The sequence below is a fragment of the Dama dama genome, chromosome 4, assembly GCF_033118175.1.
Source record: "Dama dama isolate Ldn47 chromosome 4, ASM3311817v1, whole genome shotgun sequence".
Lineage (NCBI taxonomy): Eukaryota > Metazoa > Chordata > Mammalia > Artiodactyla > Cervidae > Dama > Dama dama.
In genome coordinates, this window is record NC_083684.1 from 61270024 (window position 1) to 61291497 (window position 21474).

General features: G+C 49.8%; 1 protein-coding gene across 7 annotated transcripts in view; it reads left to right on the forward strand.

The window, feature by feature from the left end:
- Window positions 1–1395: 1395 nt before the first annotated feature.
- The window catches only part of TRPM4 (transient receptor potential cation channel subfamily M member 4), a 40374-nt gene continuing 20295 nt past the window's right edge, over window positions 1396–21474 (forward strand). For 4 of the 7 annotated variants that reach the window (XM_061139797.1, XM_061139801.1, XM_061139799.1 and 1 more), the window contains exons 1-12: window positions 1396–1533; window positions 1845–1912; window positions 7076–7250; window positions 8121–8301; window positions 8481–8644; window positions 8808–8991; window positions 13809–13870; window positions 14005–14196; window positions 14532–14631; window positions 17684–17796; window positions 18091–18423; window positions 18604–18735. In XM_061139797.1, the coding sequence (XP_060995780.1) occupies window positions 1510–1533; window positions 1845–1912; window positions 7076–7250; window positions 8121–8301; window positions 8481–8644; window positions 8808–8991; window positions 13809–13870; window positions 14005–14196; window positions 14532–14631; window positions 17684–17796; window positions 18091–18423; window positions 18604–18735 (1728 nt within the window). In that variant the 5' untranslated portion in view covers window positions 1396–1509. Of the gene's footprint in view, window positions 1534–1844; window positions 1913–7075; window positions 7251–8120; window positions 8302–8480; window positions 8645–8807; window positions 8992–13808; window positions 13871–14004; window positions 14197–14531; window positions 14632–17683; window positions 17797–18090; window positions 18424–18603; window positions 18736–21474 lie in introns of those variants that run through there. The other 3 variants (XM_061139798.1, XM_061139800.1, XM_061139803.1) reach the window with 3 other exon arrangements.

Genomic DNA, 21474 nt, shown 5'->3' on the forward strand with positions numbered 1-21474 from the left:
CCTGGTCCCCGTCCCCTTCTCTGAGTCTCCGTCCCCTTCTCTGGGTCCCCGTCCCCCTCTCTCTGGGCCCCGTCCCCCTCTCTCTGGGCCCTGTCCCCCTCTCTGGGTCCCCGTCCCCCTCTCCCTGGGTCCCCGTCCCCCTCTCCCTGGTCCCCGTCCCCTTCTCTGGGTCCCCGTCCCCTTCTCTGGGTCCCCGTCCCCCTCTCTCTGGGCCCCGTCCCCCTCTCTCTGGGCCCCGTCCCTCTCTCTCTGGGCCCTGTCCCCCTCTCTGGTCCCCGTCCCCCTCTCCCTGGGTCCCCGTCCCCCTCTCCCTGGTCCCCGTCCCCTCTCCCTGGGTCCCCGTCCCCCTCTCCCTGGTCCCCATCCCCTTCTCTGGGTCCCCGTCCCCTTCTCTGGGTCCCCGTCCCCCTCTCCCTGGTCCCCGTCCCCTCTCCCTGGGTCCCCGTCCCCCTCTCTCTGGGCCCCGTCCCCCTCTCTCTGGGCCCTGTCCCCCTCTCTGGTCCCCGTCCCCCTCTCCCTGGGTCCCCGTCCCCCTCTCCCTGGTCCCCGTCCCCTCTCCCTGGGTCCCCGTCCCCCTCTCCCTGGTCCCCGTCCCCTTCTCTGGGTCCCCGTCCCCTTCTCTGGGTCCCCGTCCCCCTCTCCCTGGTCCCCGTCCCCTTCTCTGGGTCCCCGTCCCCTTCTCTGGGCCCTGTCCCCCTCTCTGGGTCCCCGTCCCCCTCTCCCTGGGTCCCCGTCCCCCTCTCCCTGGGTCTCCGTCCCCTTCTCTCTGGGTCTCTGTCCCCCTCTCTCTGGGCCCCTGTCCCCCTCTCCCTGGGTCTCTGTCCCCCTCTCTCGGGTCCCGTCCCCCTCTCTCTGGGTCTCTGTTCCCCTCTCCCTGGGTCCCCGTCCCCCTCTCCCTGGGTCCCCGTCCCCCTCTCCCTGGTCCCCGTCCCCTTCTCTGGGTCCCCGTCCCCTTCTCTGGGCCCTGTCCCCCTCACTGGGTCCCCGTCCCCCTCTCCCTGGGTCCCCGTCCCCCTCTCCCTGGGTCTCCGTCCCCTTCTCTCTGGGTCTCTGTCCCCCTCTCTCTGGGCCCCTGTCCCCCTCTCCCTGGGTCTCTGTCCCCCTCTCTCGGGTCCCGTCCCCCTCTCTCTGGGTCTCTGTTCCCCTCTCCCTGGGTCCCCGTCCCCCTCTCCCTGGGTCCCCGTCCCCCTCTCCGGGTCCCCGTCCCCCTCTCCCTGGGTCCCCGTCCCCCTCTCCCTGGGTCCCCGTCCCCCTCTCCCTGGGTCCCCGTCCCCCTCTCCGGGTCCCCGTCCCCCTCTCTCTGGTCCCTGACCCCTTTTCCCGAGTTCTGTTCCATCCTCCGCCCCGCCTCCCGCTCTACGCATCTCCTTTGCTCCCCGCCCCACAGACCTGGTCCCGCCCCGGGCCGGGCGGGGAGGCGGCGGATCCGGTGTGTCCCGGGCACTTCTGGAGCTCCGGGTTGGTGGAGGGGGTGCTTGATGTCAGATAGGTCGCTGTGGCCGCGGCAGCATGGTGGGTGCGGAGAAGGAGCAGGTACAGCGCCGGACCCGGGTCTGAGGAAACAGGGAGCCTGGGCCGGGCCTCCTTGCTCCCAGGGAGGAGGGCGCTTGAGACCTAGATTCTCGGGTCAGACAAAGGAGGCGGGTGTTGCTGGAGGCCGGGACTCCTGGGTCCCTGGGGACGGATAGAAGGGGGGAGGCTGGGGGTGGGGTCGAGTCTCAGGAGTCCGGGAGACGGTGACGCTGGGGTCTCAGACTCCCGGATCTCCCGCTAGGGCGCGGGCGGGGCACTCCGTGTCCGCAGGACTGAGCTGGATCCCCTAACCCCTTGTTCCTGCCCCCCAGAGCTGGATTCCCAAGATCTTCAAGAAGAAGACGTGCACGACTTTCGTCGCTGACCCCACAGATTCGGGGTGAGGAGCTCGCCCAGGGGACAGACCCTCGAGCGTCCGGGGCCCGCTGACCCCAGCACACCGCAGACCCCGCCCTTCGGGTCCTTTCAGTCCCGGGTCCTGTCACTGCGGACACTCCCAAGGGCGTTCCCCGGTGGCTCTGTATCTTGGGGAGGCCTTGGGTCAGTCTGCAAACACTTGCAGTGTTAAAGCCCCAGGGCAGGCTTCTGTTTCTTTCCTTCCTGGTATCCCTTCTGGGTGTCTGCATCCTGGTGTCACTCTCTCTTGTCTTTCTTTCTTGGCTGTCCCTGTCTCATTCATTCATCCCTTCCTTCATTCCTCCAAGAAACTCTCACTCAGCACTTCCAAGGGGGAGCACTGTGTTCAAGAGTACAGGCCCAGGCCAGGGTTCACATTTCAACTGAGACACAAATTTTAACTGAGGCGCTAGGTGGCTTCTGGCAAATCATTTTACTTTTCTGGGCATTGTACTCATCTATTCTCTGGGCATAAAAACAGGCTCTATTTCCTGAAGCTATTGTGAGAGTTAAACAAGTTAATGCTTGCGGTATTTCTGAAACAGCACCCAGCGCTTAATAAGCCCTGGCAAATATGTCTGACTCCCACCGGAAGGTCGCAGTCACTAACTAGCGTGCGTAGACCCTGTGCTTGCGCGGGGTGACCAGGGGTGCAGAGTGGCCGCTCTTAGGAGCTCCCGGTCTTCAGTGATGGTCTCTCAAGGGGGCTCTGGCTTTCTGGTGTCCGTAAGACCATCCTTGGGGTATGGGAAATGTCAGTGTTCCTAATTTAGTGTGTGTTCTGTTATGAATATATTATATCAGTGCAGGATGGCTTGAATGATGTGTAAATATAAATACTATTTGGGGGTTAGTGCTCAGAAACTTTTACTGACGGGAAGGGTGGTCAAGGAGGTTTAGAAACCTCTGGTCTGGTGGGAAGAAGATGATTCTAAGGCAAGGAAGTGAGAGTTGCAGAGGACACACCGCTGGTCCCCGGGGGAGCATCTGGTTAAGGCTGGGAGGGGACACAGGAAGAGGGGCCAGTGAGGGGGCATTTGAAGGTGATGGAGTTTGACAGCTGAAGGTGGGCTGGATTCCAGGAGTGGGAGCAGCAAGTATGAATCACCCCCTGTTGACATTGTGCGTTGAAGAGAGGGCAGAGTTCAGGATGCCAGGGCCATCGGAGAGAGGAGACCAAGGAAGAGGGTGGGATCAGAAGTCACAGGGCCTCAAATGCCACCCTGAGGGGCTGGGGGCCGGGTCTGGGTGTTCCAGGGAGCCCTGGGAGGGGCAGGGTCAGCTCTGGGTGTGGAACTCCCTGGGGGCCACGTGAGGATGACTGGGAGTTTGGGAAGCTGGCAAAAAGGCTGGGCAAGGGTCAAGTGGGAGGAGAAGAGGCCTGAGGCGGGCCAGGGCTGTGGGAAGGAGAGGAGGGGTCAGGGCAAAGATTCACGGAGCGGGAGCTTGGGGGCCGATGGATTTGTGGAATGAGGGGCAAGGGGAGGATGGGTCCAGACATCTGGTCTGGGGCTTAGGAACCCCAGAGATGGGAACCCAGGAGCAGGAGTAGGTTTGGGAAAAGATACCAAACTCAGAGTGGGGCTTCATGAGTGGAAGGGACCTGGGGGAACCAAAGGCATGGCAGATCTGGGTCAGGGACTCAAGACAGCTCTGCGACTTCCATCTTAGATTTGAGAAGGGTTTGAGAAGTCCTAGCTGTAGATGGTAATGGCACTGTGGAAGTAGGATGGGGGTGGGAAGAAAGCATAAAATCAGAGGCTGTTGCAAATGGGTAATTCTGTGGCCCACCCCTCCACCTCCCACCCACTGCCATGGAAGAGGGTTCCTTAAAAACTTGTCTCTGAATGCTTCAAGATAGACATGCTACCTCAAGTCAGGAGAGTGTCCAGCACACCCACTTATAATCTTCCACCTGATGCTTCTTTCTCTTCCCTGCCTGGCCCTCGGGAACACTGAGCTTGAGACCCATGTTGGGCAAGGGTCAAGTGGGAGGAGAAGAGGCCTGAGGCGGGCCGGGGCTGTGGGACACAGAGAGGAGGGGTCAGGGCAAAGATTCACGGGGCAGGAGCCTGGGGGCTGATGGATTTGTGGAATGAGGGGCAAGGGGAGGATGGGCCCAGATGTCTGGTCTGGGACTTGGGAGCCCCGGACATGGGAACCCAGGAGCAAGAGTAGGTTTGGGAAAAGGAATCAAGCTCAGAATGGGGCTTCACGAGTGGAAGGGACCTGGGGGAACCAAAGGCATGGCAGACCTGGGTCAGGGACTCAGGACAGGTCTGTGACTCCCATTCTAGATTTGAGAAGTCCTAGCTGTAGATGGTCGGGGAAGGCAATGGCACCCCACTCCAGTACTCTTGCCTGGAAAATCCCATGGACGGAGGAGCCTGGTAGGCTGCAGTCCATGGGGTCTCTAAGAGTCGGACACGACTGAGCAACTTCCCTTTCACTTTTCACTTTCATGCATTGGAGAAGGAAATGGCGACCCACTCCAGTGTTCTTGCCTGGAGGATCCCAGGGATGGGGGAGCCTGGTGGGCTTCTGTCTATGGGGTCGCACAGAGTCGGACACGACTGAAGCGACTTAGCAGCAGCAGCTGTAAATGGTAATGGACACTGTGGAAGTAGGATGGGGGTGGGAAGAAAGCATAAAATTGGAGGATGTTGCGAATGGTTAATTCTGCGGCCTATCTCTCCACCCCTCCACCTCCCACCCACTGCCATGGAAGAGAGTTTCTTAAAAACTTGTCTCTGAAAGCTTCAAGACAGACATGCTACCTCAAGTCAGGACAGTATTCGGCACACCCACTTATAATCTTCCACCTGATGCTTCTTTCTCTTCCCTGCCTGGCCCTCGGGGACACGGAGCTTGAGGCCCATGTTGGGAAGGCACATGGCCCTGGCTCTGGGGAACACCTAGACTCAGGGGAGGCACAGAGGAAGGGAAAGCCACAGATGAGGCTGGACGGGGCAGTCAGGTGAACGGGTGTGCTCTGCCAAGGAAAAGGTTTTCTAGAATCAGAGCCTTTTAGCCATGACTGGTGCTGTTTCGTCAGTCAGATGAGACCTGAATAGAAACCGTTGTATTTGGGGACGTGCAGGTAACCGCTGATTTTACTGCGGACAATTTCGGTTTCAGTGGCCACGCAGAGAAAGGGGTGGGTAGGAGATGAGACAGGCAGACGGGGTGTCCTGGTCCACCAGAGTTTTCTGCAATGATGAAAATGTTCTATAGTCACATCCAATATGGCACCCACTGGCCATACATGTGTGGCTCCTGATTACTTGAAATGTGACCAGAGCAACTGTGGAACTGAATTTTTAATTGTATTTAATTTTATTTGACTACAAGGAGCACTGATTAGAGGCTATTGTACTGGATAGTTCAGGTTCTGGAACATTCCTTGAAGAAATTTTGCCAGGAAGGGCTCACGGGAAGTAGATGGACAGGAACGAGTGATGGGGGGCCCAGGGACGGGGTTGAGATGGGTGAAAGGATCAGGTGGGTAAACTGAGGCATGCCAGGACCTTGAACGTTGACTCAGAAAGGAGGAGGGATATGTCCTATAGTTCTCACTCTGCCAGGAGCTGGTATATTCAGTGTGGTTGCTTGATTCTTTTTCTTGTCTTTGCGTGTGTGCGCGTGTGCTAAGTTGCTTCAAGCGTATCTGACTCTTTGCAGCCCTATGGACTGTAGCCCGCTAGGTTCCTCTGTCCATGGGATTCTCCAGGCAAGTATACTGGAACAGGTTGCCATGCTCTCCTTCAGGGGATCTTCCCGACCCAGGGATTGAACCCTAGTCTCAATTTTTGTCTCCTCCCTTGGCTAGCAAGTTCTTTACCACTAGCGCCACCTGGGAAGCCCCTATTGTCTTTACAACTTTTGCTAAATCCATGGACCACTTGTGCTATTCCTTTTAGAAAATTAGTCTAAGTTGTAGCTTACTCTGTTTATACTCCAGTATTCCTGCCTGGAGAATTCCGTAGACAGAAAAGCCTGGCAGGCTACAGTCCCTGGGGTAGCAAAGAGTCGGACACGACTGAGCGACTATCACTCACTCACTGTTTACATAAATGCCAGTCTCCCCTGATACCTGAATCCCTTCTGGCATCAGGAACCAAAGAAATTTTGGTCCAAAACAAATCCCTCATCTCTCAACCCTCGGTGTTTGCTCTTTTAAAACTCGGGTGCCAATCCCATTAAGTCACTATGGATAATTGTATATTTATTTAGGGGGAAAATGACTTATATATGATCACCATAAATGGAAAATCCACTCCATTTGCCACAAAGAGAAAGAAACAAGCCGTAAAAGACAATTACAATAAAAACTAAGCTGAAGTATTTACCTTCTAAATGGACGCTGTTGCCAGCCTTTTTCTAAGCCCGAGGCCAACTTTTCTCTGTTATAAAAAAAGTAATACAGAGTTAGGCATGACAAGTATTCTAGCACTCAGCTGAGCCTCTCTTCTTGACAGTAATCAGGAGAGCTCAAAAAGGAATGACTTTCTCACTGTGCTATTTAAGGTTATTTAAAGCTCTGTGTGGAGTTCACAGAGACTGGATCTGGTATGCAGCCCCCACTGGAGGAAATGTTGTTATTCCACTGGCTCCTCACAGCTCTCTGAAGTAGGCTGTGCTATTATTGTCTTTTCATTTGAGGGGGAAATTGAGGCTCAGAGAGGTGAAGCTACTTGGTCAAAGTCACAGGGCTGCCTTGGCCTCTAGAACGCGCATGCTCTCTGAATCACTCTCTTGGTTTCCCTTTTCATGTGAATATCATCTTTCTGGACTGGGGGCAGCAAGCCCCCCCCCCCGCCCCCCCGATGACCGGCCCCCCTGCACTTTACTTTCTCACTTCAGGCCCTGAAGGCAACAGTGAGGATGGGACCCTGTACACAGACCTCCCTGCCCAGGCTTGCTTAGCCACCTTGGCTTCCTGCTGGTGGGCGAGGTGACTGTGGCTGTTCTGCCCCAATCTCTCCCTCAGACTGGTCAGAACCAAGGAGGGGCAGTGCCAGGTTCAGCATGGACTGTGAGCGCCTCTGGGGGGGACACACAGAAGTAGGGACATTTCTGCAAGCTGCTTGGGGTTGGTTGGACACTCCTGGGGTTCATCCTCTTCTTTCCTCCTCCCCCCACCCAGGGGGACTTTGTGCCAGTGTGGGCATCCCCGGGGCGCCCACCCCTCTGTGGCTGTGGAGGATGCATTCGGGGCAGCCGTGGTGACCGTATGGGACAGTGACTTGCACACCACAGAGAAGCCCACAGATGCCTTCGGGGACCTGGACTTCCTGGGCGCCGGCCGCAAGATCAGCAATGTGAGGCCAGCATGTCTGGGCAAAGCCAGTGGGACTGCATGCCTCAGCGTCCCAGCTGAACACTGCGTCTCCCCATTTGCCCATCCTTGTCTTCACCTCTCCTGGGTCTCTGTCCCCTCCACCCCTCTGTCTTTTGTAAGTCTGTCCTTCTCTCTCTGGGTCTCTGTCCCAATCTCTGGGTCGCTGTCCCCCCTCTTGGGGTCTCTGTCCCCCCTCTCTGGGTGTCTGTCCCCCTCTCTGGGTCTCTGTCCCCCTCTCTGGGTCTCTGTCCCCCTCTTTGGGTCTCTGTCCCCCCTCTCTGGGTCTCTGTCCCCCTCTCAGGGTCTCTGTCCCCCCTCTCTGGATCTCTGTCCCCCTCTCAGGGTCTCTGTCCCCTGTCTTTGGGTCTTTGGGTCTCTGTCCCCCTCTCAGGGTCTCTGTCCCCCTCTCAGGGTCTCTGTCCCCCCTCTCTGGATCTCTGTCCCCCTCTCAGGGTCTCTGTCCCCTGTCTTTGGGTCTTTGGGTCTCTGTCCCCCTCTCGGGGTCTCTGTCCTCCTCTCTCTGGGTCTCTGTCCCCCCTCTTGGGGTCTCTGTCTCCCCTCTCAGGGTTTCTGTCCCCCCTCTCAGGGTCTCTGTCCCCCCTCTCTGTGTCTCTGTCCCCCTCTCAGGGTCTCTGTCCCCTGTCTTTGGGTCTCTGGGTCTCTGTCTCCCCTCTCTGGGTCTCTGTCCCCCTCTCAGGGTCTCTGTCCCCTGTCTTTGGGTCTCTGGGTCTCTGTCCCCCTCTCGGGGTCTCTGTCCTCCTCTCTCTGGGTCTCTGTCCCCCCATCTCTGTGTCCTCTCTCTGCATCTCTGTCCCCTCTCCCCGTGTCCCTTCCTCTCGTGTGTCCACAGTTCCTCCGGCTCTCGGACCGCACGGACCCAGCTACAGTTTACACTCTGGTCACCAAAGTGTGGGGCTTCCGGGCCCCGAACCTGGTGGTGTCAGTTCTGGGGGGGTCAGGGGGCCCCACCCTCCAGACCTGGCTGCAGGACCTGCTGCGACGCGGGCTGGTGCGGGCTGCCCAGAGCACAGGTGACTGAGGTGGGGGGGCTGTGCCTCCTGGCCCCCATCTCCCCCCACTTCCCTGGAATGCTTATCTTCTCCCCTGCCGTCTCTGTGTGGCTTTTGTCTCACTCTCCGGTCTCTTTCTGTGTCTCTGCACCAGCCTGCGTTGTCTCTGGACCTCACCACTACTCTGTGTCCCTGTGTAGGGGCCTGGATTGTCACTGGGGGGCTGCACAAAGGCATCGGCCGGCACGTCGGTGCGGCCGTGCGGGACCACCAGACGGCCAGCACTGGGGGCAGCAAGGTGGTGGCCATGGGCGTGGCCCCCTGGGGCGTGGTGCGGAATAGATACACTCTCACCAACCCCAAGGTGGGATTTGGGGTCTTGGAAGAGGGGGGCGCTGGGGGCCTGGAGTCCCGGGTCTGAGTGGGGAGGGGTCTGGGGCTTAGGGCTAGGGGAAGGGTGAGCGCCTAGTGTCTGTCCCCTTGGCCCTGATGGAAAGACCCCCTGGTCTGGCCACTTGTCCCCCCAGGGCTCGTTCCCCGCAAGGTACCGGTGGCGCGGAGACCCGGAGGATGGGGTCCAGTTCCCTCTCGACTACAACTACTCGGCCTTCTTCCTGGTGGACGACGGCACACACGGCCGCCTGGGGGGCGAGAACCGCTTCCGCCTGGGCTTCGAGTCCTACCTGGCCCAACAGAAGACGGGCGTGGGAGGTGAGTGCCTTCCTCCACTGCGGATTCACTTCCCGAGGCTCAGGATCCCAGTGGTCCCCTCTGGTTGGAATTTGGGGACTGCAGCCAGGGGGAGTTTCTTATGGTCAAGGGCCTTCCCCCATCACTTGCTGTGTTTAAAAAAGTCCTTTATCTTGAAATCTACAATACACAAAGGTGGACAGCTTGATAAGTTTTTAACAAACTGAACCCACTTAGGCAACCAGGACCCAGATCAAGAAACAGAATAATACCAGCCCTCAGAAGCCTTCTCCTAACCACACCCAAAGGCCACCTCATCGTGTCGGTCGCAGGGTCAAGTAGTTCTGAACCTGTTTCTTATGACTAGAATCATAGCATCCTCATGTCTTAAATTCCGGCTTCTCATAGTCAATGTTACTTCTGTGAGATTCATCCATATCATTGCATGAATTGTAGTTTGTGATTAACCCATGGATCAAAGAAGGGAAAAAAAAGCTAGGTAATATTTTGAAGTGAGTGATGGTTATGTCATGACATACCAACATGTTTGGGAGTGCAGCTAATGCTTGGGCTTCCCTGGTAGCTCAGCTGGTAAAGAATCTGCCTGCAATGCAGGAGACCTGGTTCAACCCCTGGGTTGGGAAGAGCCCCCTGGAGAAGGGAATGGCTACCTATTCCAGTATTCTTGCCTGGAGAATTCCATGGACAGAGAAGCCTGGCAGGCTACAGTCTATGGGGTCTCAAAGAGTCGGCTATGCTGAGCGACTAACACTTTCACTCTTTGTACCTAATGTGACATGTCAATCCCAGTCTCCCAACTTATTCCTCCTGCCCTGCTTTCCCCCTTGGTAACCATAAGTGTGTTTTCCACATCTGTGACTCTGTTTTATAAACAGTTTCTTTTTTTTTTTTATAAACAGTTTCATTTGTACCATTTTTAAAAATTCCACATACAAGCAATTATCATATGGTATTTGTCTTTTTCTGTCTGACGTCACTCAGGATGACAATCTCAAGGTCCATCCATGTTGCTGCAAATCACATTATTTCATTCTTTCTTATGGCTGAGTAATGTTCCATTATATATTATATATAATATATTATATATATAATTATAATTATACATACACACACATCACATCTTATATACGTATACACATATATTTATACATATGTGCTGTGCTTAGTCACTCAGTCGTGTCTGATTCTTTGCAGCCCCATTGACTGCAGCCCGCCAGGCTCCTCTGTCCATGGGGATTCTCCAGGCAAGAACACTGGAGTGGGTTGCCATGCCCTCCTCCAGGGTATTGTCCCAACCCAGGGATCGAACCCTGGTCTCTGGCATCGCAAGTGGAGTCTTTGCCACTGAGCCACCAGCGAAGCCCATTTATTCATATACACGTATATAAACATATACACATCACATCTTCTTTATCAGTTCTCCATCGACAAACATTGAGGATGTTTCCATGTCTTGGCTATTGTAAATAGTGAGTAATGGACATTGGGGAACATGTATCTTTTCGCATCATGGTTTTCTCCAAATATATGCCCAGGAGTGGGATTGTTGGATCATATGGTAGCTCTATTTATAGTTTTTTAAGGGACCTCCTTACTGTTCTCCATAGTGGCTACACCAACAGTGTAGGAGGTTTCCCTTAATCTTATTTTTAAAATTATCTTTTTGGGGTGTAAACTGACTTTTTGGGGTATATAATTCCGTGAGTTTAGGCATATGTACAGAGATTCATGTGGCAATTCCCACAATCAGGATACACCAGTTCTATTCCCATGAAGGCATTTCTTTGGTACCCAGCCCTTGGCAGTCACTGATCTGTTTACTATCATGCTGGGCCTCTCTCTTCCAGAAGATATATAAATGGAATATAATATATGACCTTTTGAAATTGCCTCCTTTCACTCAACATAATATTTTAATGTTAATTTAATATTTTAACTAATTTTTAAAAAATCAATATGTGTTTAATATGTGGCAACTTTAATATGTGTTTATTGGAGCTAATCAAACCATGAGAAGGTATGTAAGGAAATTCTTATCATTGCCGTGAGTTGTAGTTTGTAAATAATCCACAGGTCAAAGATGAAGAAGAAAAAAAACGAAGTTAGAAAATTCCCTTCCCAGCTCCAGCCCCCTCTATTGGGGTAATCAGTGTAATATGGTTTGGGGTTTATCCTTTTATACCTTCCTCTACATTTATAAAATCTTATGCAGTTGTATTTCCACCTCTATGGTCTTTCTTTCTTTTTTACTATACATATACATATCACTTTCTTATAACCATCGTTTTAGGTCTAAACTTCACTATCTTGCATCTCCTTTTAATGGTTGCATGACATTCCTTTATAATGTTTGTTTCATCTGTTATTTAAGTTTATCTCAGTTGGTGGATACTTAACCTGCTATCAGTGTTTGGCACTACAAACAATGCTGAAAAAATATCTTTGTATAAATGTCCATAATTACATCCCAGTGTTTTATTTTAATTTTTTTAATTAAAAATTTATTTTTCCTGGCTGTGCACCACCACTTGTGGGATCTTAGTTCCCCGACCATCGAGGCAATGCAGGGCTAATCACTGGACCTCCAGGGAACTCCCAACATCCAGGTGTTTAAAATTCTATACAGTAGATCTTGAAAGTGAGATTGCTGTGTGTGTACTAATAGTACTAGGTCACTTTCTCAAAATGTGTAGCAGTTTTCACTCACTCTCTCATCAAGAATATGTGAGTTTCCTTTTCCATTCAGTCTTAACCAACTCTGGATATTCTTGCTTTAATTTTTCTCTTTTTTTGCCAACTTGATGGGCAGAGAGTGATGTATCACTTTAAAAATTTTTTTAATTTATTTTATTTTTGGCTGTTGCTGGGTCTTCATTGCTGTGCTTGAGCTTTCTCCGGTTGCTGCGAGTGGGGTCTACTCTCCAGTTGCAATGCGTAGGCTTCTCATTGCAGTGGCTTCTCTCGTTGCAAAGCTTGGGCTCTAGAACTCAGGTTCAGTAGTTATGGCACATGGACTTAGTTGCCCGCAGCATGTTGAATCTTCCTAGACCAGGGATTGAACCCGTGTCCCCTGCATTGGCAAGCAGATTCTTAACCACTGGACCACCAGGGAAGTCCTGATTTCGCACTTTTAATCTATCTAACCATTGTTAAAAGATATAAACATATTTTGTTGGCTGATCAGATTTCTATTCAATATGAATTGAATATGAAAAGTCTATTCATATTCTTTGCTCTTTTTGAATTAGATTCTTTTTTTAATCTTTTTATAAGAATTCTTTGTATCCTGTTGATAGGAAAGCTTCAACTGTTAGATGTATTGTAAAATTTTTAAAAGATACTTTAATTCTGATGTCTGCTTTCATAAAAATTTGATCATTTTAATGTAGTTAGGTATATTTGCTGTTCCTTTCATAGCCCCTTGGTTTCCCTTGGTTTTTTAGAAAAGTCCATTCCACTCCAATGCTATACAAATATTCTAAGTTTTCTTTTTTAATATCTTATACTTCTATATTTAAACCTTAATCCATCTGGAAATGATTTTTACATATTTTGAGGTAAAGTCTACATTTCTTTCTTCCAAATGGGAAGCTGTATTTTCTTCATGACCATTTAATAAATAAACTATCTTTTCCTAGCTAAATTGAAATGCCACTTCAGTTATATATTCAGTTCCTTTATACACCAAACTATTTCTGAACCTTTTCCTCTTCTACTTCTCTATGTATTTATTCTTGTGACAAAAATACATTTTGTTTACAGCAGTTTAAAGATGTTTAAATATATATATCAGAGAAAGTTCCTCCTCACTGTCCTCTTTCAACAATTTTTTAACTCTTCAATATTTATTCTTTCATATTAATTTTAAAATTATTTTGTTCCATTAAAAAAGAAAAGAGGAAAAACATTGCCAACCTCCTTCGACTTCCCTCATTCCCCAAACTGCATTGAATTTATGTTACATTGTGACAGGTTAACATGGTATTTACTTTTCCATTTATTCATACCTTGTCCTTAAATAAGGTTTTATCAATCTTATAAAAATATTATACCTTTCTATACAAATTAATCTCTGGGTATTTTATCATTTTTGTGGAAATGTCGATAAGATACATATTCTTACTAGCTGGAAAAAAAGTTTTTGATTCTTGTGTATTTTTCTTGTATTAATCCACTTAACCAAATTATCTTATTAGTATTTAGTTATTTTGAGTGGAGTCTCTCCAATTTTCTGAGAATGTAAATCATCTTTTCTTCAAATAAATCTTTATCTCTTCCAGCTTAAAAAAAATACAAGTTTTCACTCCAGTTATTTCATTTTCTTGCATTATTGCATTAGTTCAAGACACCCAGATAAGTGTGACTAGTACTAATGTTGTCTCATTCCTTATTTTAATGGGACTAGAGTTAATAGAAAACTTTTATGAGTTTGCTATTGGGCTTTGATAAATATCTTTATTGTATTTGGATAGTCCTTTCTATTCCTTATTTCCTTCATTTTCTGTTTGAACTTTCATCCTCTCCTGGCTCCAGGTCAGTTAATCAGTCACAGGGTTGACTCATGCCTCATTTGGGAACCCAGGAGTCCAGGTTCCCAGCCCTGTCCTCCCTTGAGAAGTTGAACACTACTGTCTTCGAGTTCCGGCCCCTCCCAACATCATCAAAGGCATGACAGTTTCTGAGGCATGAGCCTCAGAACTGAGGGTTAAGCAGAAGCCAGTGTTTGCCCCAGGGACTCCTGGGAAATGTGATTCTCTGCCATTCCCAGCAGAGGCTGATGGGAGCTGACCAAGCCTTCTGCTCTGTTCTCCCTGCAGGGACTGGCATTGACATCCCTGTCCTCCTTCTCCTGATTGACGGTGATGAGAAGATGTTGAAGGTATAGGAGCCCGGGAGGCCTGGGGGCTGTACTCCTGGGTCCCAAGTCCTGGAGAAGAAGAGGGCTGGGAATCTAGGCTCCAGGAAGGGTGGATGCTTTCCTTCCCTAACCTGCCTCCCCCTTTTATTCTGTAGCGGATAGAGAACGCCACCCAGGCTCAGCTCCCCTGCCTCCTGGTGGCCGGATCTGGGGGAGCTGCAGACTGCCTGGCAGAGATCCTGGAAGACACTCTGGCTCCAGGGAGTGGAGGGGGCAGGCGACGTGAACCCCTAGATCTGATTAAGCGTTTCTTCCCCAAAGGGGACCCTGAGGTCCTGCAGGCCCAGGTAGGACACTGAGGGACCAACTCTGGAACCTGAGATGGGCGAGAGCTGGGGACCTGGATTCCTGGGTCTTGAGATGTGAGGATGCTGAAGATTTGGAGTCCTGGATCCAAGGGAAGGGGAATGGGGGCCCAGTCTCCTGGAGATGAGGAAAGCCTGGGAACCTGGACTCTTGGGTCTGAGGGAGAAGAACCCTGGGGGCCTGGACACCCCTAGGTTCTGGGAGTAAAGGGTCCTGGACACCTAGACTATGGGATCCTGCAGGGGAATGTTCTCTTTTATCTCTGTGGACAGGACCAGGGAATTGGGTGGGGGTGGCAGAATTTGGTATTCTACAGGTGGAGAGGATCATGACTCGGAAGGAGCTGCTGACAGTCTATTCAACTGATGATGGCCCTGAGGAATTTGAGACCATCGTTTTAAGGGCCCTTGTCAAGGGTAAGACTTGGAATCCCCCAACCTCTGCTTCTGTCAGCTCAACTTCGGACACCTCTCCAGTCTTTGGCACTTTACCTATCCTCTCTAATCTACGTTGTGCCCCTTTTATCTCTTTCCTTTTGTCAGTACCTTTTGGGGCTTTGCATTGTGCTATTGGACAGTTTTCCCAAGATACTTTCATTATGTTCCAACATTGCTTTCTTTCTGTTGCATCCATCCACCCATCCTTTCATCCATCTAGCCAGCCATATGTACGCTGATCTATCTACCCATTATTCCCTTCATCCTTCCATTCCACCATCTGTTCAACCATTCATCCATCTTGCCATTCACCTATCCTTCTACCAATCTATTCACTCATCTGTTAACAATTCCATCCACTCATCATTCTTCCATCCATTCAGCTTTCATCTACCCATCCATCTTTTCATCCATCCATCCATCTTTCATCTATCTGTCCTTTCATCCATCCATCCTTTCATCCATCTATCCATCCGTCCTTTCATCCATCTATCCATTCAACCTTTCATCTATCCATCTTTTCATCCATCCATCCATCCATCCATCTATCCACCCAGGCTCACCCTTTCTACCTTTCCTACATGCCTCCAATGTTTTTAGCCCTGAGGCATGGTGGCATCAGAGAGGAACCAGAGTGCCATCTCCCTGTGAGGGACTTCTGATATTTCACTAGGGGAATGAATGATGAAAACCAAGATAGGGAGCGCAATGGCCACGTGGTAGAGGCTGATGTTGGAGCTCATTATTCATTCAGCCAAGACTATCTTAGGCTTCAGAGATAAAAGCAGTTTCTACCTGGGCTATTTGGACACATCTTAAGTAAAACTCAAGACAAAAACATGGGCGAGGAACTGCTGTCAGAAAGGCGAGAAAAATTCATTTGGGAGGTGGTATTTGAGTTGGGCCTTGAAGAGCCAGTAGAACCTGGAGTTAGTAAGATGGGGTGGTGGGATAAATAAAGGTGGCTCCCCAGGGCTCTGTGGGAATGTGGGTGAGGAGGGTCATTTTTGGTGTCAGAAGAGTTTTACATGGGAAGCACTCACCTAGATAAAAAGAACTCCCAAGAGGCATAGTGTCAATTTTTAATGTGTTCTGAGCCCCAGGTCCCCACCCCAATTGCATCTACCATATTCTGTGGTGAGGTAGTTATTTTTGACTTTGGAATCAGATAAAACTAAAATTTGAATACCAGCATAGCCCCCCCTCTCTGCTGTGTGACTTTGAGGAAGAGACCTTCCCTCTCTGAGCTTTAGTTTCTGTCTTTGAGAAAATTGAGATAATACCTGGCAGGAGTGTTTTGAGCCTCAGCAGTGCCTGCCCCAGGGGAAGTCTGATAAATGGGAGCTCTCCTTAATATGATTCCATTTCTTGTGGGGACACATCCTTTAATAGAGGATGGCAATCAGTGAGCAAATGTGATTCATTTCACAGAAGTTAACTCACCAGCCTCCTGGGAGAAAACAAAGGCTCTCTCTAAGATGTGGTTTGAGGGGGTGGTGGTATAAGTCCGTGGTTTGCAGAAGGGCAAGTGATCACACTCTGCTGGGGAAACTGGAGATGGCTGGACAGGCTCAGCATTGGCAGAGTTGAAGGGATGGGGTTTCAGCAGGTGAGGAAGGAATGGGGGAAGGGGATGAATGCTTCTTAGAGTCTAGGAACACCCAGGCCCTGTGCTGAGTGGGTAGCACACGTCATTGCCCCGATCCTCCACCCCTGCCTAGAAGGATTGTCTCCCCAGTTTGCAGATGAAGAAACTGATGCTCAGAGAGGGGGATAGTGACTTGCCCAAGGTCACACGAGGTTGACTGCACACTTTTGGATCAAAGTTTTAAAGGCCACTTGTTCTTCCTTGTTCTTTTGAATGGCCTCAGGGTCTCCTGGAGCCCTGCTAATGTTTGGATTTTTTTCCTGCTACAGTCTCCTCCTTCTTACAAATACTCCCAGGTTGCAGGAAGCCAGAGTGACTCACGTTTGCTGTCATATCCTGTGCTTTCCTGCACCCAGGCTTTTGCTTGGGCTGCCCCTGCTGCCTCAGAGATTCTTTCCTCATTTTAGACGCATACTTACAAATCCTACTAGTCTTTCAAAAGCCCTTCCTCATTGTCTACCCTCTAGGAGGCTCCCCTGGGTCTCTCCATACCTCTGACTGTAGCCTCCTCTGTCCTTGATCACATTCTACACCCACCTCCAAGGGGACTGATCACTCTGAGGGTGTTTATGTGATTCTGGGACACATTCTGGGATTTCCCTGGAATGAGGTTCCTTCAGGGCAGAGACTGTTTCCACTTTCTCTCTCCATCTCTCTCACTGCCTGGCCCATTGTTGTTTTTGCTGTTGAGTCGCTAAGTCGTGTCCGACTCTTTGCGACCCCATGGACTATAGCCCACCAGGCTTCTCCATCCATGGAATTCCCCATATACTGGAGTGGGTAAGCCATTCGGGATCTTCCCGGCCCCGGGATTGAACCCAGGTCTCCTACATCACAGGCGGATTCTTTATAGTCTGAGCTACCAGGGAAGGCCACCTGGCCCATAGCATACCTCAATAAATGTAAGTGAGTGAAAAAAAAAAGTGAAGTCAGTCGTGTCTGACTCTTTGTGACCCCATGGACCATGGCTACCAGGCTCCTCCGTCCATGAGATTTTCCAGGCAAGAGTACCGGAGTCGGTTGCCATTTCCTTCTCCAGGGGATCTTTCCAACTCAGGGATCAAACCCAGGTCTCCTGCATTGCAGACAGATGCTTTACCCTCTGAGCCACCAGGGAAGCCCCAATAAATGTAAAGTGAATATAAATGATTCCTTTTCCTCTTCTTGGGGCCTCTAAACCACTGGTCTGTGTTCTGTCCCTGAGCTGAGTGACTTTATGCTTTTAATAGCCTGGCTTCTTAAAGGCCCCAGACTCTGCCCAACAACACTAACTTTATATGGAGGTTAAATGTCAGGCATCTCAAGAAGCAACACAGATGCTCATCTTGTTCCCAGTCCCGCCCCACCCCAACTTCATGCCCCCTCTCCCTGTCACCCTTTTAGCCTGTGGGAGCTCTGAAGCCTCAGCTTACCTGGACGAGTTGCGTTTGGCTGTGGCTTGGAACCGTGTGGACATTGCCCAGAGTGAACTCTTCCGGGGGGACATCCAATGGCGGGTGAGGGTTGGGGCCGGGAGGTGGGGATCCTGACAAAAGGGATGCATTTTCCCCGCTCCAACTCCTTTGACATCTGGCTCTGTCTTCCATTATGAACTGTCCAGCCTTCTCTTAATTGTCCATCCGTCTCTGGTTGTCCGTCTGTCCCCATCTTGTTTCCTCTCTCCCCATCCATCCACCTGTCCCTCATTCATGGTTCTGGACTCCTTCCTCCTGTCCTTCACCTCTGACCTCGCCTGGCCTTCTGCCCGCCTCTGTGCCCAACTCCTCCCCCATTCATTCCGCCCCCACCAGTCCTTCCACCTGGAGGCCTCCCTCATGGACGCCCTCCTGAACGACCGACCGGAGTTCGTGCGCTTGCTCATCTCGCATGGCCTCAGCTTGGGCCACTTCCTGACCCCGGTGCGCCTGGCCCAGCTCTACAACGCAGCGCCCCCCAACTCACTTATCCGCAACCTTCTGGACCAAGTGTCACACGGCGCAAGCGCCAAAGCCCCAGCCCTTAAACCCTCTGCGGAGCCACAACTTCCTAAGGTGGGGCAGGTGCTGCGGATGCTCCTGGGGAAGACGTGCGCGCCGACGTTCCCCGCCGGGGGCACCCACCGCAGCGACGGCAGCAGAGAGAACGTAAGAAAGGAGGGTGGGAGTAGGGTAGCCCCAGAAGGGCCTGGGGGCGGGGCTCTGCCGGGAGGAGGTGGGATCAGAGAGCGGGCTGTGCCACTGAAGCTATTGTGGGGTTGATGGTTGGGGCGGAGTCAGGAAGGGGCTGGGGCGGAGCCAAGCTCACCGCGCCTTTCCCGCCCGCAGTCGTTTGTGCTCTCAGACAAGGCTGCCTCGGAACTGATGGAAGCTGTCGCCGGGCAGGCCCCCTGGAGCGACCTGCTGCTCTGGGCACTGCTGCTCAACAGGGCTCAGATGGCCTTGTACTTCTGGGAGATGGTGAGTGCTGGCTTGACCTATGATTCTACTCTCTCCTACATCCCTGGCCTTTATTTCTACCGGACTCCAGTGCCTGAGCAGGAAGGTTCTGGCACCCCCCACTCCCCTCTCCATTCTTTTTTTTTAACAAGTTTTACTGATTTATTTTTAATTTTGCCCATACTCTGCAGCACATGAGATCCTAGTTCCCGGACCGGGGATCGAACCCTTATCCCGCCCACCCCCGCCTTGGAAGAAGGAATCTTAACCACTGGACTGCTGGGGAGGTCCCCCTCTGTTCTTGATATATGACTCTGAGTGCTGCTTCTTTCTCCTGCCTCTCCCATCATGCATTTCTTGTAACTCGATTTTTCCATTCACCATATATGCTGGGCATTTACCCCGTTCATGCATATGCATCGGGGCTTCTCCCAGGTGGCTTGGCAGTAAAGAATCTGCCTGAAATGCAGGAGATTGAGGGTTGGATACCTGGGTAGGGAAGATCCCCAGGAGAAGAAAATGGCAACCCACTCCAGTATTCTTGTCTGGGAAATCCCACGGACGGAGGAGCCTGGCGGGCTACAGCCCACAGGTTCGCAAAAAATTGGACATGTCTTAGCGACTAAACAACAACAAGAGCAACAACAGTACACATGCCTCAATCTCATCCTTTCAAATAGTTGCCTCTGTGAGGAAGTTAGGTGTTATCTGAAGATGATGGGATTCATTTCATCTCAATTGTGCATTGTTGTGCATTACTGTAGTTGCAATGCAGAAGGAGACGGAACTAGAGGCAAGGACACTGCGTGGGAAAGTAAAGCTGGGATCCTTCAGGCAGCCAAGATGGGGGCCTGGACTAAAGCTGAAGTGTTGGGACACATTTGAGAAGTTTAAAAAGAAAGTCATGGTATTCAAGTAGGATCAGATATCGACCTTATTTTTGTGTCAAAGAAGAACCTTGCCAGGAGTTCTTCAGCTTTGGATTATTCTATGGTCATCAGCCAAATATAGATTTTTTTTAAAAATTGAGATAAAGGTTCATCAGTGTTATAGCATGTATTAGAATATCCTTCCTTTTAAAGGTTGAATACCATTCCATTACATGGATATACTATATTTTCTTTATCTGTTTATCTGTTGCTGGACATGTGGATTGTTTTGACCTTTTGACTATCATGGAAAATACTGCTATGATTAATGTATGAACATCTATTTGCATCTTTGCTTTCAATTATTTTGAGTACATATCTAAGAGTGGAATTGCTGGACCATCTAGGTTTCATTTTTTGAGAAACTGCCGTACTGTTTTCCACAGTGGTGTTACCATTTAAATTTCTACCAGCAATGAACAGTTGTCTTAATTTCTCCACATCTTCACCATCACTTGTTACTTTCTTTTCTCTTCCCCTTTTTCCCTTCCTTCCTTCTTCTCTCTGTCTCTTTAATTGTCATTCTAATGGGTGTAAAATGGTACCTCACTGTGGTTTTGATTTGCATTTTCTTAACAACTGATGATGTTGAGCATCTTTTCATGTGATTCTCGGCGATCTATATATTTTTGGAGAAATGTCTATTCAAGTCTTTGCCCATTTTTAAATTGGATTGTCAGTCTTTTTTGTTGATGAGTTTAAAGAATTCTTTATATGTTCTGGGTATTAATCCCTTATTAGATACATGATTTGCAAATACATTCTCCCTTTCTGTGGGCAGTCTTTTTCTTCTATTGATAGTATCCTTTGATGCACAAAAGTTTTACATTTTGATGAAGTCTTATTTGTCTTTTTTATTTCTTTATTTCTTGTGCTTTAAGTGGCATATCTAAGTAACCATTGCCAAATACAAGGTCATAAAGTTTTATCCCTATGTTTCTAAGTTTTTTATGGTTTTGTAACTATCATATATAATTATTTGATCTTACATGAGTCACTTCTGTCTTGCTGATTTTAAAATTCTCTCTTTGTGTTTGGCTTTCAGCAATTTAGTTATAATGTTTCTTAGTGTGAATCTCTTTGAACTTATCCTACTTGGATTTCTTCATCTTCTTGGATGTATAGATTCATGTATTTCATCAGATGTGGGAAGTTTCAGTCTGTTATATCTTCAGATATCCTTTCTGTCTCTTTCTCTCTGTCCTCTCCTTTTGGGGTTCCCATTATGGCTATGTCAGTCTGATTAATGGTGTCCCACAGATCTCTTAGGGTCTGTTTATTATTCTTCATTCTTTTTTCTTTCTACACCTCAAACCGGATAATCACAGTGGACCTGTCTTCAAGTTTACAAACTCTTTCTTCTGGCTCCTCAATGCTGCTCTTAAGCCCTTTAAAAGAGTTTTTCATTTCAGTTACTGCACTTTTCAGCTCCAGAATTTCTACTTGGTTCCTTTTTGTTATCTCTATATCTTTATTTCTTTTTAAAAAAAATCTATTTATTTATTTGGCTGTGAGAGGTCTTAGTTGCAGCAGGCACGATTTTCAGCTCTGGCCTATGGGACCTAGTTCCCTAAAGGGATTGAACTTGGACCCCCTGCATTGGGAGTTCGGAGTCTTAGCCACTGGACCACCAGGGAAGTCCCTATATCTTTATTTCTATTCTCTTATTTGCTGAGACATCATTCTCCTGGGTTCCTTTAGCTCTTTGTTCATAATTTCCTTTAGCTTTTTGAGCATATTTAAGACAGTTGATTTAAAGTCTTTTTCTAGTAATTCCAGTGACTCAGCTTCCTAATTTATTTTGTCCTGTGAATGGGTCATACTTTCTTGG